This window comes from Anomaloglossus baeobatrachus, chromosome 3 (assembly GCF_048569485.1).
Source record: "Anomaloglossus baeobatrachus isolate aAnoBae1 chromosome 3, aAnoBae1.hap1, whole genome shotgun sequence".
Taxonomy (NCBI): Eukaryota; Metazoa; Chordata; class Amphibia; order Anura; family Aromobatidae; genus Anomaloglossus; species Anomaloglossus baeobatrachus.
Window position 1 is genome coordinate 39,068,503 of NC_134355.1, and position 15,931 is coordinate 39,084,433.

At 42.6% G+C, this 15,931-nt stretch overlaps 1 protein-coding gene across 2 annotated transcripts; it reads left to right on the forward strand.

The window, feature by feature from the left end:
* The first annotated feature begins 11,217 nt into the window (after positions 1 to 11,217).
* LOC142295980 (speriolin-like protein) lies at positions 11,218 to 13,570 on the forward strand. 2 transcript variants are annotated; one of them, XM_075339135.1, is made up of 4 exons: positions 11,218 to 11,456; positions 12,083 to 12,127; positions 12,211 to 12,353; positions 13,124 to 13,564. In XM_075339135.1, exons 1-4 carry the CDS (start codon positions 11,258 to 11,260, stop codon positions 13,448 to 13,450), a joined length of 714 nt encoding a protein of 237 aa, XP_075195250.1. In that variant the 5' UTR covers positions 11,218 to 11,257; the 3' UTR covers positions 13,451 to 13,564. The 2 variants fall into 2 exon arrangements, with proteins under 2 accessions (XP_075195250.1, XP_075195251.1); XM_075339136.1 differs by lacking the exon at positions 11,218 to 11,456 and adding an exon at positions 11,622 to 11,691 and having other exon boundaries at positions 13,124 to 13,570.
* Positions 13,571 to 15,931: the final 2,361 nt, after the last annotated feature.

Below are 15,931 nucleotides of genomic sequence, written 5' to 3' on the forward strand. Positions count from 1 at the left end.
CAGAATTGCAGGGGTGCCAATACTTTTGGCCAGCACTGTATATAGAGAATGTAGCAGAGTCAAATGGGCGTGTCATTCGGCTCCACCCAATGGTACCCGCTGGTATAGGCCAGGTAGCAGGAAAATGTATTTGTTTATGTGTTGTAAATACAATGTAAAGTATATAAAGTTTACTGGTCCCTGTGCAGGGGATGTGGTACAGGTCGGGCTTATTGTAGATGCAGATTTAGGAATAGGAAGTAAGGTAAGGTTAGGTGTAGTATTAGTAATAAGATAGGAGTAAGTGGTAACTAGGGAGCAAGCAGCAGGAGGAGGATGGGAGGAGTAGTTAGTTAGCTAAAGTAAGGTGCACCAGTAACATAGGAAGCATGGCAAGGTGGTTACCAGGAAGATGAGACAGGAGGGAGGAGAAAAGCAGAGGATTTTGCATGTGTGTAGGAAGAGTTAATTAGTTAAGCATCAGGAGCTGAAGCAGATAGCAGGGCCCAGTACCAGGGCCTGCCTAGCAAGGGGGGTACCCCCAGGTGTCAAGACCTCACCCAGCAAATGGGTGGCAAGTCGACCTTGGATCAGTGGGATGTTGGAACTCAGAGACCCCAGCGGGATCTCATACTGGCCACTTCTGGCCTGGCTGCGTGTCTGGATGGGGGCACGAGTGAGACACAATAGCCACACAGAAGGGATTCCGAGGGAAGAGTTACACGGGACTTATCAAAAAATGTGCTTCAAAACACACAATGGAGTTTGAAATGTCCAAAACAGTTTATTTAAATGTATAAAACATACATATATTCAAGTGTATACCACTTCCTTTGCACAAAGTGTCACAAAAAGTTTCAAAGACAAACTCAAGGAGCAAAATAACCTCATCAAGGTGGGGACCGAGACTGTAATGTAAGTAGTACAAAATCAATGTTAGGTCAGGAAGGGGCAAAGAAATGAGTAATCAGTTAATACTAAAGTATCCAGCCCCATTCAGACATCTTAGGATACACAAAATCCTGCTCAATCAACATGGGGGAAAAGTGAGTAAAGTCATAAAGTCATAGTAAATACCATGTGGACATAGAAAAAAAATAGTCGCCATAGATATAGTGCACATCGTGCACAAATCATAGTGAGTACATACCCCAAATGTTGATCTAGAAGGATAATGTAGTCCCCGGTCCAAGCCCGACGCGCGTTTCGTGTACCTTTTTCAAGGGCCACCACACGTTGTTTGAATAAGTCCAATTCCTGCCCTTATAAAGAAGATTCCCTGGCGGGAATAAGGATGGGAATTGGACTTATTCAAACAACGTGTGGTGGCCCTAGAAAAAGGTACACGAAATGCGTGTCGGGCTTGGACCGGGGACTGCATTATCCTGATAGATCAACATTTGGGGTATGTACTCACTATGATTTGTGCACGATGTGCACTATATCTATGGCGACTCATTTTTTCTATGACCACATGGTATTTACTATGACTTTACTCACATGGATGCAGTTCACCCATGTTGATTGAGCAGGATTTTGTGTATCATAAGATGTCTGAATGGGGCTGGATACTTTAGTATTAACTGATTACTCATTTCTTTGCCCCTTCCTGACCTAACATTGATTTTGTACTACTTACATTACAGTCTCAGTCCCCACCTTGATGAGGTTATTTTGTTCCTTGAGTTTGTCTTTGAAACTTTTTGTGACACTTTGATTGTGCTACGGGAGTGGTATACACTTGAATATGTGTGTTTGTTTTATACATTTAAATAAACTGTTTTGGACATTTCAAACTCCATTGTGTGTTTTTTGGCACATTTTTTGATACTTCAGGTAGGAGTTGGTCCCGTTATGGGAAATCTCAATATTATGGGGGAACTTATTTGCACTTGCAATTTTTGAGATATCAATATATTGTCCCCTCATTTTTCTATGAATATTTTGTTTATCCTGGACTTAGCTGCTGGAGGACAGTACCCAAATATACTTCAGGAAGCCCCCAGAAATGTTCGGAAACAAATCTCTGGAGAGTTCTGAAGTGGAAGCAATTAGTCCAGATCAAAATCACAATGAACAGCAGTGGAGAGATCATAAAATTGCTGTTGGGATAAGATGTCTTCAAATATGAGACTTGGAACAGTTTGCAAGAAAGTGTGGTACACAATTCCAGTTGAGCAGTGTAAGAAGCTTGATGATGGTTAGAGGAAGCGATTGATTGCAATTATTTATTCCAAAAGGGCGTGCAACCAAATATTAAGTTGAGGGTGCCAATACTATTTTCGGGACAATTTTGGGGGGTTTGTGGGAAATTATATCCAATTCATCTTTTTCTTCTCTGCTTTTTTTGTTCATTTTATTTCAAAACACACAAAGGAAATAAACGTCTATAACAAAACATGTAATTGCAATAATTTTCTGGGAGAAATACTTCACTTTCTGGGAAAATTTCAAGGGTGCCAACACTTTTGACCATGATTGTAAATATTTTAGTTCTTCCATTTGCTTACATAAAAATGCCTCAAGTCTATTTACATTCTCATGTAGTCATATACTTACAGTCATATGAAAAAGTTTGGGCACCCCTATTAATGTTAACCCTTTTTCTTTATAACAATTTGGGTTTTTGCTATTTCAGTTTCATATATCTAATAACTGATGGACTGAGTAATATTTCTGGATTGAAATGAGGTTTATTGTACTAACAGAAAATGTGCAATCCGCATTTAAACAAAATTTGACCGGTGCAAAAGTATGGGCACCTCAACATAAAAGTGACATTAATATTTTGTTGATCCTCCTTTTGCAAAAATCACAGCCTCTAGTCGCTTCCTGTAGCTTTTAATGAGTTCCTGGATCCTGGATGAAGGTATATTTGACCATTCCTGTTTACAAAACAATTCCAGTTCAGTTAAGTTTGATGGTCACCGAGCATGGACAGCCGCTTCAAATCATCCCACAGATGTTCAATGATATTCAGGTCTGGGGACTGGGATGGCCATTCCAGAACATTGTAATTATTCCTCTGCATGAATGCCTGAATAGATTTGGAGCGGTCTTTTGGATCATTGTCTTGCTGAAATATCCATCCCCTGCGTAACTTCAACTTCGTCACTGATTCTTGCACATTATTGTCAAGAATCTGCTGATACTGAGTTGAATCCATGCGACCCTCAACTTTAACAAGATTCCCGGTGCCGGCATTGGCCACACAGCCCCAAAGCATGATGGAACCTCCACCAAATTTTACTGTGGGTAGCAAGTTCTTTTCTTGGAATGCCGTGTTTTTTTGCCTCCATGCATAACGCCTTTTTGTATGACCAAACAACTCAATCTTTGTTTCATCAGTCCACAGGACCTTCTTCCAAAATGTGACTGGCTTGTCCAAATGTGCTTTTACATACCTCAGGCGACTCTGTTTGTGGCGTGCTTGCAGAAACGGCTTCTTTCGCATCACTCTCCTATACACCTTCTCCTTGTGCAACGTGCGCTGTATTGTTGACCGATGCACAGTGACACCATCTGCAGCAAGATGATGCTGCAGGTCTTTGGAGGTGGTCTGTGGATTGTCCTTGACTGTTCTCATCATTCTTATTCTCTGCCTTTCTGATATTTTTCTTGGCCTGCCACTTCTGGGCTTAACAAGAACTGTACCTGTGTTCTTCCATTTCCTTACTATGTTCCTCACAGTGGAAACTGACAGTTTAATTCTCTGAGACAACTTTTTGTATCCTTCCCCTGAACAACTATGTTGAATAATCTTTGTTCTCAGATCATTTGAGAGTTGTTTTGAGAAGCCCATGATGCCACTCTTCATAGTAGATTCAAATAGGAGAACAACTTGCAAGTGGCCACCTTAAATACCTTTTCTCATGATTGGATACACCTGCCTATGGAGTTCAAAGCTCAATGAGGTTACAAAACAAATTTAGTGCTTTAGTAAGTCAGTAAAAAGTAGTTAGGAGTGTTCAAATCAAGAAATTGATAAGGGGGCCCATACTTTTCCACCGGTCAAATTTTGTTTAACCCCTTCACGACCGTGGGCAGTAAAATTACGTCCTATTTTAACGTGACTTAACGACCAGGGACGTAATTTTACGGCCTAAACTTCATTTGATTGCCGTGGCCATAGCAATGGCTTTCAAATGATGTCCCCTGCTGTTTCTTACAGCAGGGGACCTTTGCTTGACCCCGGGGGGGTGGCATCGCCACCCCCCCATCGACGATCGATTTGATTGGCTGTTCAAATCGGAACCGCCAACCACATCGTTCGCACTAATTTCGGCAAAAATAATGCCAGAATGACTGCGATACTGTGAGATCCGGCTATGATCTGCTGTAGCAGCTTCAACAAATCATAGCCGGAGCTCTAAAATGTCGCCCCAGCCCCTGCAGCACTGATTGGAGCGATCGTGCTATGACGCGCAATCGCTCCAATCAGTGTGCAGTGGGGCGGTCTGATCTGCCGGTGGCCGCCCTCTCCAGGCCTGTGCTGGTCTGGGGAGCCTCCCCCAACATGTCTGCAGCGTGCAGTGGCTGGTACTTGTGGTACCACGCCACCGCTGCTGCTACCCGCTGCCGCCGCCATAGCTGAGGTCACCGCTCCTGCTGCACGTGAGTACTGTGCTCACCTTGCAGCCCGTGCGCGCTCCCGTGTTGCCCCCTGCGCGCTCCCGTGTTGGCCCCTGCCCGTGCCCCCCTGCGATCTGCCCCCCCACGCCCCGATCTGCCCCCCCGACATCCCGATCTGCCCCCCCCCGCGATCTGACTGCCTCCCCCATTATCTCTATTCTGCTTCTGCAGCTCCCTCTCCGGTCTCCCCCTCTGCTCTCCCCCCCTCCCCCTCTGCTCCCCCCCCTCCCCCCCTCTCCCCACCCCTCTCCCCCTCTGCTCTCCCCCCGCTCTCCCCACCCCTCTCCCCCTCTGCTCTCCCCCCCTCTTCCCCCCTGCTCTCTCCTGACGTCCTTTTACCTGTCTTCACCGTCGTCCGAGGTCTTAACTGGCCTGATCACATCTGCTTTCATCGCTGGGTCCTTCCTGGGCATTCTGCTGATCTGCCCAACGTCCTGCCTGCTGCTCCTGTAAAGCTGTCCATCTCTCTGCCATCTGTTCCTGCTGCAGCTCTTCTGGTCAGTGATCCTCTGGGTACTGTGAGTATAACTTTTTTTTTTTCTGTATCCCCTGTCCATTTTTACACCTCATCCGTCCATGCGTCCCGCCAAGCGCTGATCAGGGATGCACATAACGGATCTGCATCCCTTATCAATTTTTGGCGTGACTTTTTTTCCGTATCTGCGACGCTTTTTGTATCACATCCGTCCGTGCGTCCCGCCAAGTGCTGATCAGGGATGCACATAACGTATCTGCATCCATGGTCAATTTTTGGCGTGACTTTTTTTCCGTATCCCTGACGCTTTTTGTATCACATCCGTCCGTGCATCCCGCCAAGCGCTAATCAGGGATGCACATAACGTATCTGCATCCATGGTCAATTTTTGGCGTGACTTTTTTTTACGTATCCCTGACGCTTTTTGTATCGCATCCCAAGGTGCGTCCTGCAGCGGCCGATTAGTGCTCCGCGTCTGTGCGTTTGAAAAGTCAAATGGCGTTCCTTCTCTTCTGAGCCCTGCCATGCACCCAAACAATTACTTTCCATCACATATGAGGTATCTACATACTCAGGAAAAATTGCACAATACGTTTTATGGCGCAGTTTTTCCTGATACCGTTGTAAATAAAAAAACTACCTGATTGATGCAAAAAATTTGTGGTTAAAAAAAAAAAAATAATAATTTTCACAGTTCAACGTCATCAATTTCTGTGGAGCCCCTGGGGGTACAAGGGGCTCACCAAATATCTAGATAAATTCCTTGAGGGGGTCTAGTTCCAAAATGGGGTCACTTGTGGGGGAGCTCCACTGTTTAGGCACCATAGGGGGTCTCCAAACGTGACATGGCGTCCACTAATGATTCCAACCAATTTTGCTGTCAAATGGCGTTCCTTCTCTTCTGAGACCCGCCATGCGCCCAAACAATTACTTTCCATCACATATGAGGTATCTGCGTACTCAGGAGAAATTGCACAATACGTTTTATGGTGCATTTTTTCCTGATACCCTTGTGGAAAAAAAAGCTACCTGGTTCAAGTGACAGTTTTGTGGTGAAAAAAAAAAATTGTATTCCTGGCTCAACATTATTAACTTCTGTGGAGCCCCTTGGGGCTCGCTAAACATCTAGATAAATTCCTTGAGTGGGTCTAGTTCCAAAATGGGGTCACTTGTGGGGGAACTCCACTGTTTAGGCACCATAGGGGGTCTCCAAACGTGACATGGCGTCCGCTAATGATTCCAACCAATTTTGCTGTCAAATGGCGTTCCTTCTCTTCTGAGCCCCGCCATGCACCCAAACAATTACTTTCCACCACATATGAGGTATCGCCGTATTCAGGAAAAAATGCACTATAAATTTCATGGTGAATTTTTTCCTGATACCCTTGTGAAAAAAAAACTACCTAGTTGAAGCAACCGTTTTGTGGTAAAAAAAAATTTTTTCTTTTCACGGCTCAACGATATAAATTTATGTGAAGCCCCCAGGTGTTCAAAGTGCTTACCAAACATCTAGAAAAATTGAGGGCTCTAGTTTCCAAAATGGGGTCACTTGTAGGGGAGCTCCATTGTTTAGGCACCTCAGGGGGTCTTCAAACCCGACATCGCGTCCACTAATGAGTGCAGCTAATTTTGCGTTCAAAAATTCAAATGGCGCTCCTTCCCTTTCGACCTCTGCCATGCGCCCAAACAATTGATTTTTACCACATATGAGGTATCAGCGTACTCAAGAGAAAATGCACAATAAATTGTAGGGTGCACTTTCTCTTTTCTCCCTTGTGAAAATGAAAATTTTATGGCTAAAGTAACATTTTTGTGTTAAAAAGTAAAATGTTCATTTTTTTCCTTCCACATTGCTTTGGTTCCTGTGAAGCACCTAAAGGGTTAATAAACTTCTTGGATGTGGTTTTGAGCAGTGTGAGGGGTGCAGTTTTTAGAATAGGGTCACTTTTGGGTATTTTCTGTCACCTCGGCCTCTCAAAGTCACTTCAAATGTGACGTGGTCCCTAAAAAAAATTCTTTTGTAAATTTTGTTGGAAAAATGGGAAATTGCTGATGACCTTTGACCCCTTCTAACTTCCTAACGAAAAAAAAAAATTGTTTCGAAAATTGCGCTGATGGAAAGTAGACAAGTGGGAAAGTTTATTTATTAACTATTTTGTGTGACATATCTCTCAGATTTCTGGGCATAAATTTTCAAAGTTTGAAAATTGCGAAATTTTCATAATTTTCACAAAATTTCCTAAATTTTCACAAATAAACGCAAAAAATATCGGCCTAAATTTACCACTGACATGAAGTACAATATGTCACGAAAAAACAATTTCAGAATCGCCAGGATCCGTTGAAGCGTTCCAGAGTTATAACCGGTCAAAGTGACACTGGTCAGAATTGCAAAAAATGGCCCTGTCATTAGGGTGTTTTAGTGGCCGGGGGTGAAGGGGTTAAATGCGGATTGCACATTTTCTGTTAGTACAATAAACTTCATTTCAATACAGAAATATTACTCAGTCCATCAGTTATTAGATATATGAAACTGAAATAGCTGCTGCAAAAACCCAAATTGTTATAAAGAAAAAAGGTTAACATTAATAGGGGTGCCCAAACTTTTTCATATGACTGTATATATGTTGTTTTTAATCTATGTCCGCAGTCTTTTACTATGGATATTTTATCACCGGTAGGTTTATTAGGTTTATACACCTAATCAGTGTATGTCTAAATCATCAAGCTCTTGCTAGACTGTCATCCCTCCGGGTTCTTCCGACGGTATGTGCAGTGTGTACTCAAGAGGAACCCAGAAGTTCCCTTCTGAGGGGGAGATGGCAGCGAGGCACGCGTCTTTACAGTGTGGTGTGTTGCGAATTCGATTGACCTATCCACAGTTATTGTATTTATTGGTAAACCTCTTCTAACTAGTATACTGTAATGGCAATTGGACATTAGTACCATATATAAAGCCCCTTTCACACGTAGCGACGCAGCAGCGATCACGACGGGCGACCTTACCTTATCAGGATAGCTGCTGCATCGTTACATGGTCGCTGGTGAGCTGTCAAACAGGCAGATCTCACTAGTGACCAGCCCCCAGCCAGCAGCGACGCGTGGAAGCCATGCTGCGCTTGGTAACTAAGGTAAATATTATTAAAAACCATTACCCGATATTTACCTTGGTTACCAGCGCACACCGTTAGAGCTGGCTCCCTGCTCTCCTAGCCAGAGTACACATCGGGTTAATTACCCGATGTGTACTCTGGCTACGAGTGCAGGGAGCCAGCGCTAAGCGGTGTGCTCTCACGCTGTCAGTGCCGGCTCCCTGCTCCCTGCACACGTAGCTGGAGTACACATCGGGTAATTAACCCGATGTGTACTCTGGCTAGGAGAGCAGGGAGCAGGGAGCCGGCACTGGCAGCGTGAGAGCGGCGGTGCTAGTAACTAATGTAAATATCGGGTAACCAAGGAAAGGGCTTCTTGGTTACCCGATGTTTACCTTGGTTACAGCTTACCGCAGGCTGCCAGAAGCCGGCTCCCTGCTCCCTGCTCGCTTTAGTTCGTCGCTCTCTCGCTGTCGTACACAGCGATGTGTGCTTCACAGCGGGAGAGCGACAAGCAAAAAATGAAGCAGGACATTCAGCAACGAGCGGCGACCTCACAGCAGGGGCCAGGTCGTTGCTGGATGTCACACACAGCGACAGCGATGGGACGTCGCTGCTACGTCACAGAAAATGGTGACTTAGCAGCGACAATGTTGTCGCTGTGTGTGACACCACCTTAAGGGTGATCTCCCACTCCTTAAACAAGCCCCATTTTGAGACAGTGGAAAATGCGCATTGAGGTGCTGGGTTGCTGTGTCTAAACATCAGGTAAGTATTTTACTTTTCATCCACAGTGGTTTGCTTTTCTTACAGATGTATTTACACTAGTATTTGGAAGAAGTTACATTTCCCTTTCAGTTATAAGTATTATGTGACCACTATATACCCGATTGCTAAGTATACATCTTTTAAATCCAGATTTATTTATGAACTGATAGAAATGTGTATATACAGCCATTGACATTTATAGCTGCTCCTACATTATTGTTTTTTTGTATTAGTAGGAATCGATGGAGGTCGTGAGACATCTTTGTATTACGTCAGAACTTCCAGGCTAGTAAAAGAGGTGTCTGATAGACATCTCTCTATTAATAAACTCTGAGAATGATGCCAACTGTCAATTCACAGCTGACATCAACCCTAAAAGTATTATCCCGATTGCCACCACACCAGGGCAAACGGGAAGAGAAGGGCAAAGTGCCAGAATTGGCACATGTAATTGATGTGCCACTTCTGGGGCTGCTGCAGGCTGCTATTTTCAGTCTGGGTAGAGCCAAATAACCATGAGCCCTCTTACTCTGATAACACCAGCCCCCAGCTGTCTGCTTTATCTTGGGTGGTTATCAAAAGTAGGGCAGAGTCCACACCATTTTTTAAATTATTTATTTAAATGTAAAAAAACAACATGGGATGCCGTCTATTTTTGATAACCAGCCAAGGTAAAGCAGACAGCATAGGGTTGCAGCCCGCAGCTGTCTGCTTTACCAGCGCTGCATATCAAAAATAGGCAGGACAGCACGTTTTTTTTTCTATTTATTCCTTATCCACAGTTCATTGCAGGGCAACTGCCCCATTTTGCTTCTTTTTGCAGCCCCCTAGCCCTTACTACGACAATTTTACAGCATACAAGTTCGGTTCTTATATGGGGTTCCGCATCCATGGTCAAGATCAGGTCAATATCGAGTCCCGAACCAAACTTTTATTTAAAGTCTGGCCAAACCCAAGAAACCGGAATGTCAATGGGCCCGCTCATCGTTAGTAATAAGAACATGTAATGAGGACTGGACCAAAGACAGTGAGAAGTGAAGGTTCCAGAGAGATAAGAAGTAAGGTGAGTATAAGAATTTTTAACAATTTTATATATTACATTTGTTATGATTTGGGTTCACTCAAGACCTCAAAACATAATAAGGGACATTCATTTTTCGGAATAACTTTGCTGCAGATCGAATTTCATAGGAAAATCTCTTCTACATGGCAAATTCCAATGGTGTCAGATCGGCTCAATTCTACTTCCACGCAGTATTACATTGGACTTGTGCTGTTTTATTTTTGTTTTTCAGTATATGGTAGATAATGAGAGAAATAGATATATTACAACTAGGGATGATCGATTACCTCAATTATTCGGCTTTGCGAATATTCGACGAATAGGTCGCTGCTATGTGAATTTTCGATGCGCAGTTTAAGTCTATAGGAAGCCCGAATAGTTCCGAATAGTTGTTATTTAGGTTTCCCATTGACTTACATTGCCCATCGAATATTCGCGAATATTCGAATACCGGCGACCTATTCGGAAAATATTCGCAAAGCCGAATATTTGAGGTATTCGATCATCCCTAATTACAACCACACTAGGTGTTTTTCTCATAAAAGGCATTAGATCATACATCCTATACATACTAGTCATCTTCTTTAAGAAGATCACTGTTGTAGACTAATTTCAGTGCAGACTAGGTCAAAAATGGCTAATTTTTACTATTATGTTACTGTTGCTGATCCCGTGAGTATTTTGTAGATTGTTTTTTATTTTAAATCCACCATACAGTTCCAGAGATTTTAACCTTTTTATTTGGTGTCTCGTTATGCTAATTTTTATGGTCTTTAAGGGAGTGTAGCTCAAAGGATTCCCTGGGGGATGGCGGTGAGTGTCTTTAGATTACTTTGCATAATTAACCTGTTAGTAATACCCAACTAAGTGAAGACCAAAAAATATAGACTATTGGGAAGCATAGAATAAATAGGTTCAGATCTTTAAACCTGAATGGAGGACAAAAAAAACCCCAAAAAGGAACCTACAAAAGAAACTTTTTATTGCACTGGTTTCTTATTTTTCTATAATTAATACTGTTAAACTGTTATTCCTGTGGTCACACAATACAAGCCATGTACTTATTGCTCCAATGTGGTGAATTCCTATTGGCTGCAATGACCGATGAGCTCATCATCAGGTCTCAGTGTCGCTGTCGGTGACATCACAGAACTTAGAATATTAGGTTTCCCCAGTGTTCCATCTCAGACATTCGCCTGGTGAAGAATTTCTGTGAAGACGTTTTCAGGAGCTTTTACTAATTACAACATGGAGAATACTAATATATATTCTAGTGATGAAGAAGCCTTCAACATGGAGAGTTCGCGTCTAGTAGCAGAGAATTTGAAGCTGCGCAAACTGATTGAGCTAATGCAGGAGGATGTGGAGCTTCACTGTACTTTAAAAGAACATAAAAGAAAAGCTGAAATTATAACACCCCCAGGACAACACAAGAAAGGCCGCTATGGTAAGACTGGGATAACACAGGGATTTCCACCAAATCAGAATTTGTAAAGGGCCGATGTTAACATTTCCCAAAGAGACTGGTAGAATCTGGGTAAACGATGTCTAGAATGGTTTAGATTGGTGAACACATTTTTTACCTTCTGTTCATTCACTTGTATTAGTTAAAGGAAGTCAGAAAAGGAGATATATTGTAGGCATGAAAGAGAAGAAAAGTGCAGAAATATTGCAACATCAATGTCAGATATATTTATTACTTATGTATTCCCTTGATATCTGATATTTCATATATTGCTCCACATTTAAGATACAATTTTTGAAAAATTGCATTTGGCCAGGACCATTATTATAATGACTATAAATTGTTTAGGTAGAACCCGAAGTGTTTAGGTAGGTCTTATCATTCAGGGTTTATCATGGATTAACTCCAAGGGGGATGCCCACCATATCTATTCATGATTTGTAGGTCTAGTTTTGTGGCAGGAGAACCTGTCGGGCGCCCTCAGGCTCCAAGCCCCAGGTATAACTGATACCTGTTTATCTCATCCCTGGTGTATGGTTATTATCAAGGGAGTTTTATCATAATGTTTATTACGTACAACTAATTTTAATATTATTTATATATTCTAGACCTCAGAGAAGAAGCACAAATGGTCAATTCCGGCCCACGCCTAGGTGACAATTTCTATATCTATACTCTCAATACATGTCATTGTAGGAATTTCATTAACCCTAATTTTACTATTGAACTTTTATAGACCCTGAAAAAGTGAAGAAATGTCAGCGCATTGTCGGAGAGATGGCCTTTCAGCTGGACCGCCGGATTCTGTGGGCCATCTTCCTGGCACAACAACGACTGTATGGATACTATGTACCATACATAAAGGAGAAGATTATACAGGTGAGAAACCTAAAATTATTATTAAAAAAAAAAAATATTTTATTTATTTATTTTTTAAAGCAAGTAAAGTAAAGTGGTCACTGTTTGTATTCTTCAAACAAAATGGCATCTACATGTAGTAGAATTTGGAGAAGTAGACAAGGCCTTCATTATGGCTGGTGTTTTATTATGTGGACAAGGGCAAAGATACATATAGCTTATAGTAACAAGGGTTCTCCCAGTATTGGTTACCTTATTTACCAATTCCTCCTATGTAGGAAGATAAGAACCCAAGTGAGTACACCCCAAATCCTTTATCCCAAGAAGAGTGATAATTATCTATTTAAAGCATCTTTCATCTGCAAAAGTAAAACTTGATATTTGAAATCCATGTTTGAAGCACATTTTACAAGTTCCTTATAGAATTATACTACAAAAATAGATAATTGTGCAATAAAATCCCATGATTGGGTTGTATTGGTTCCTAGTCACAATTTGTACTATAGTTCAGAGCTAAATTAATATTTCTGCAGCCCATGGAGCTGAAATCTCCCAACATTCCTTCTTTTATTGTTGAGTTTCTGTACAGATCTTGTGATAGATTGCATTTTCGGAAGAGTACTCTACCACTGACTTCTCCATAATCTGATGGAAAAAAATGAGCTATCACCTTGAATGCTAAAAGCTTAGCCAGACAGAAATGTGTTTGTCAATAGATTTGCCGATTTTAGCAATAGACAAGCCGTATTGTGATTACCCCAGTGTATTAAATGTCTATTTCATGATTATAGGTGACCAGAAGTCCAACAGCCGGAAAAGTTGATGAGAAATTAAGATGTGAGTTGTTCCGGCGCTACAATCACACCATGGATGAGCTGAGGAAATTTGGCTACAACCCAGCAGTGCACCCACTCTTTACAGCGTACATAGTCAACACCTATGGGATAACGAAGGATAGACATGCAAAAACCGAAGATCTTTCCTCCTATAATGATCCACAATACCTAAACAAGATGATTACTGAGTGCATGCCAAGAGACATCGTGAAAGACATCATAATAATCCTCAACTGCCTGGTATATTTCGCCAGAGAAGATGGAAAATCTCTTCTCATCTAACCATAGAGCAGCTATTTATCTCTATAACCAAATCACAAATAATAGTTTCATCTGAAAAAAAAGTGTCTAATTTAATCTAATAAAATATTCACAAATGGATTCTGCTCATTAAGAAGAAAAATAATCTTCATGGTTTGTGCTCCAGTAGGACATGAAAACCTTACTTAGATTGTTGCCATATTGCCCTTAAACTGCTGTTTCAAATTACACATTTTGCTTTTTCCACACTATCATCTAGTGCTTATGTCTGGTATTGCTGTTTAGCCTCATTTACTTGAATTTATACATACATGACAATGCTTATGGATAAGAATTGAAATCATGCTAGGATGTGCTGAGGGTTTGATGACTCTTTGATGGCCTCCTGTTGAGAGTTGGGTGTACTGACGGCCCCAATGTACAATGTAGGATTATAACAAGGCAGTATGAGGTCTGGGTTCAGCTAAAAGTGGCCCAGAGATAACAGTGTCCCTTAAGCTGGGTTTACACACTGCAAGATCTCAAACGACATCGCTGTAACGTCACCGGTTTTGTGACGCAATAGCGATGTTGTTTGCGATGTTGCAGTGTGTGAAACCTATCAGCGACCCGGCCCCTGCTGTGAAGTTGTAATCGTTACAAATCGTTCAGGACCATTCCTAGGTCCTTTGTTTCCCGCTGTGCAGCATGAAGTTTCAGTGTGTGAAGACTTTGCAGCGACTTTGTTAGCAACTTCCCTTTCAAAAGGCTGCTTATCAACGTCCCCAACAACCAGCTAGGTCGCTCTGCAGGTCCGGATCGCTGTTGCGTTGTTGGCCAGGTTTGCCTGTTTGAACGCTCACCAGAGACTTAGCAGAGACTTAGGGAGGTCGCTATTGCGTCACCAAACCGGTGACGTTACAGCGATGTCCTTTGCGATGTTGCAGTGTGTAAACCCAGCTTTAGGAGCTTGAACCATAAGGGTCTCAAACAGAAATTAGCTTATTATGGTCAGTTGTTGGAGAAAGACTTCATGCCTGGATCGGTCAGTATCAAAAGAAAAAGAGGACGGCCAAGAACCTGCTAGATCGACACAATCAAATGCAACAGGGGAATGATCATTGGGGAACTGAAAGAAAAAACGCAGGATAGAACTGCCTGGTGAGCAATGATCCACAGACTGACCGAGAGTCATATTCGACTGTGAGGATAGGAGGGCGACCCTAATGCAAAAGCTGTTACAGCCTCTGTGTGTCCTCTTCTATGCAGGCCTAAGCAGTTTATACCTGCATTGTAGAGTACACACAGAATTTGCTACACCTTTTGCGTTAGGGTCCTCCTCCTATCTGTTCAGGTGGGTATGACTCTTGGTCATTCTGTGAATCATTGCTCACCAGGCAGTTCTATCCTACGTTGCTCCTATCAGTTCACCAATGGTTATTCCCATGGTGCTCTTAAAGGGAACCAGTCAACAGATTTGATGACTATAAGCTGCAGCCATCATCAGTGGGCTCTTATACACAGCATTCTAGCATGCTGTATATAAGAACCCAGGCCGCTGTGTAGAACGTAAAAATCACATTATAATACCCACCTAAGGGGCGTTGCGATGCAGACTGGTAGGATGAGTGTCTTCATTCTCCAGTATCGGCGCCTCCTCTTTCGGCCATCTTTTTACACCTTCTTCTGAAGCCTGGGTGCATGACGCATCCTACGTCATCCACACAGGCCGGCATTGAGGTCCTGCGTAGACGCATTTTGATCTGCCCTGAGTAGGGCAGATCAAAGTATTGTAGTGTGCCTGCGCGGGACCTCAATGCCAGCTAGTGTGGATGACGTAGGACGTGTCATGAACCCAGGCTTCAGAAGAGGGAGGAAAAAGATGGCCGAAAGAGAAGGTGCTGGTATCAGAGAACGGAGACACACATCTGACCAGTCTGCACAGCACCGCCCCTTACGTGAGCATTATAATGTGATTTTTACTTTCTAGACAGCGGCCTGACTCTTATATACAACGTTCTAACATGCTGTATATAAGAGCCCACTGGTGGTGGCCGCAGCTTATAGTCGCCAAATCAGGTGAAAGGTTCCCTTTAATGGTGTTGATCTAGCAGGTTCTTGGCCATCCTCTTATTCTTGTGCTACTGACCGATTCAAGCATGAAGTCTTTCTCCAACAACTGACCATAATAAGCTACTTTCTGTTTAGTTATCTTAGCTTCAAATGACAGTTTTGGCATCACTTAGCCCAAGGCGTCTTTGTTAGTGATGCTCGCTGTCCATGGAATCCATAGAAGTCTTCTCGAGCACCAGAGTTCAAATGTGTCAATATTCTTCCTGTTACTGAGTGTCCAGATCTCACATCCTACCAGTCTGCATTTGGTAACGATGGTGATGTCTCTGCTTTTACAGACCTTATTTATGCCGACTATTGTATTCCAACCAAGTGCTTTGTGTCGTTTTAACTCAGGTGTGCAGTCTCCATTGCAATTGAGCTAAGAAATATGTAATCATTGACTACTCC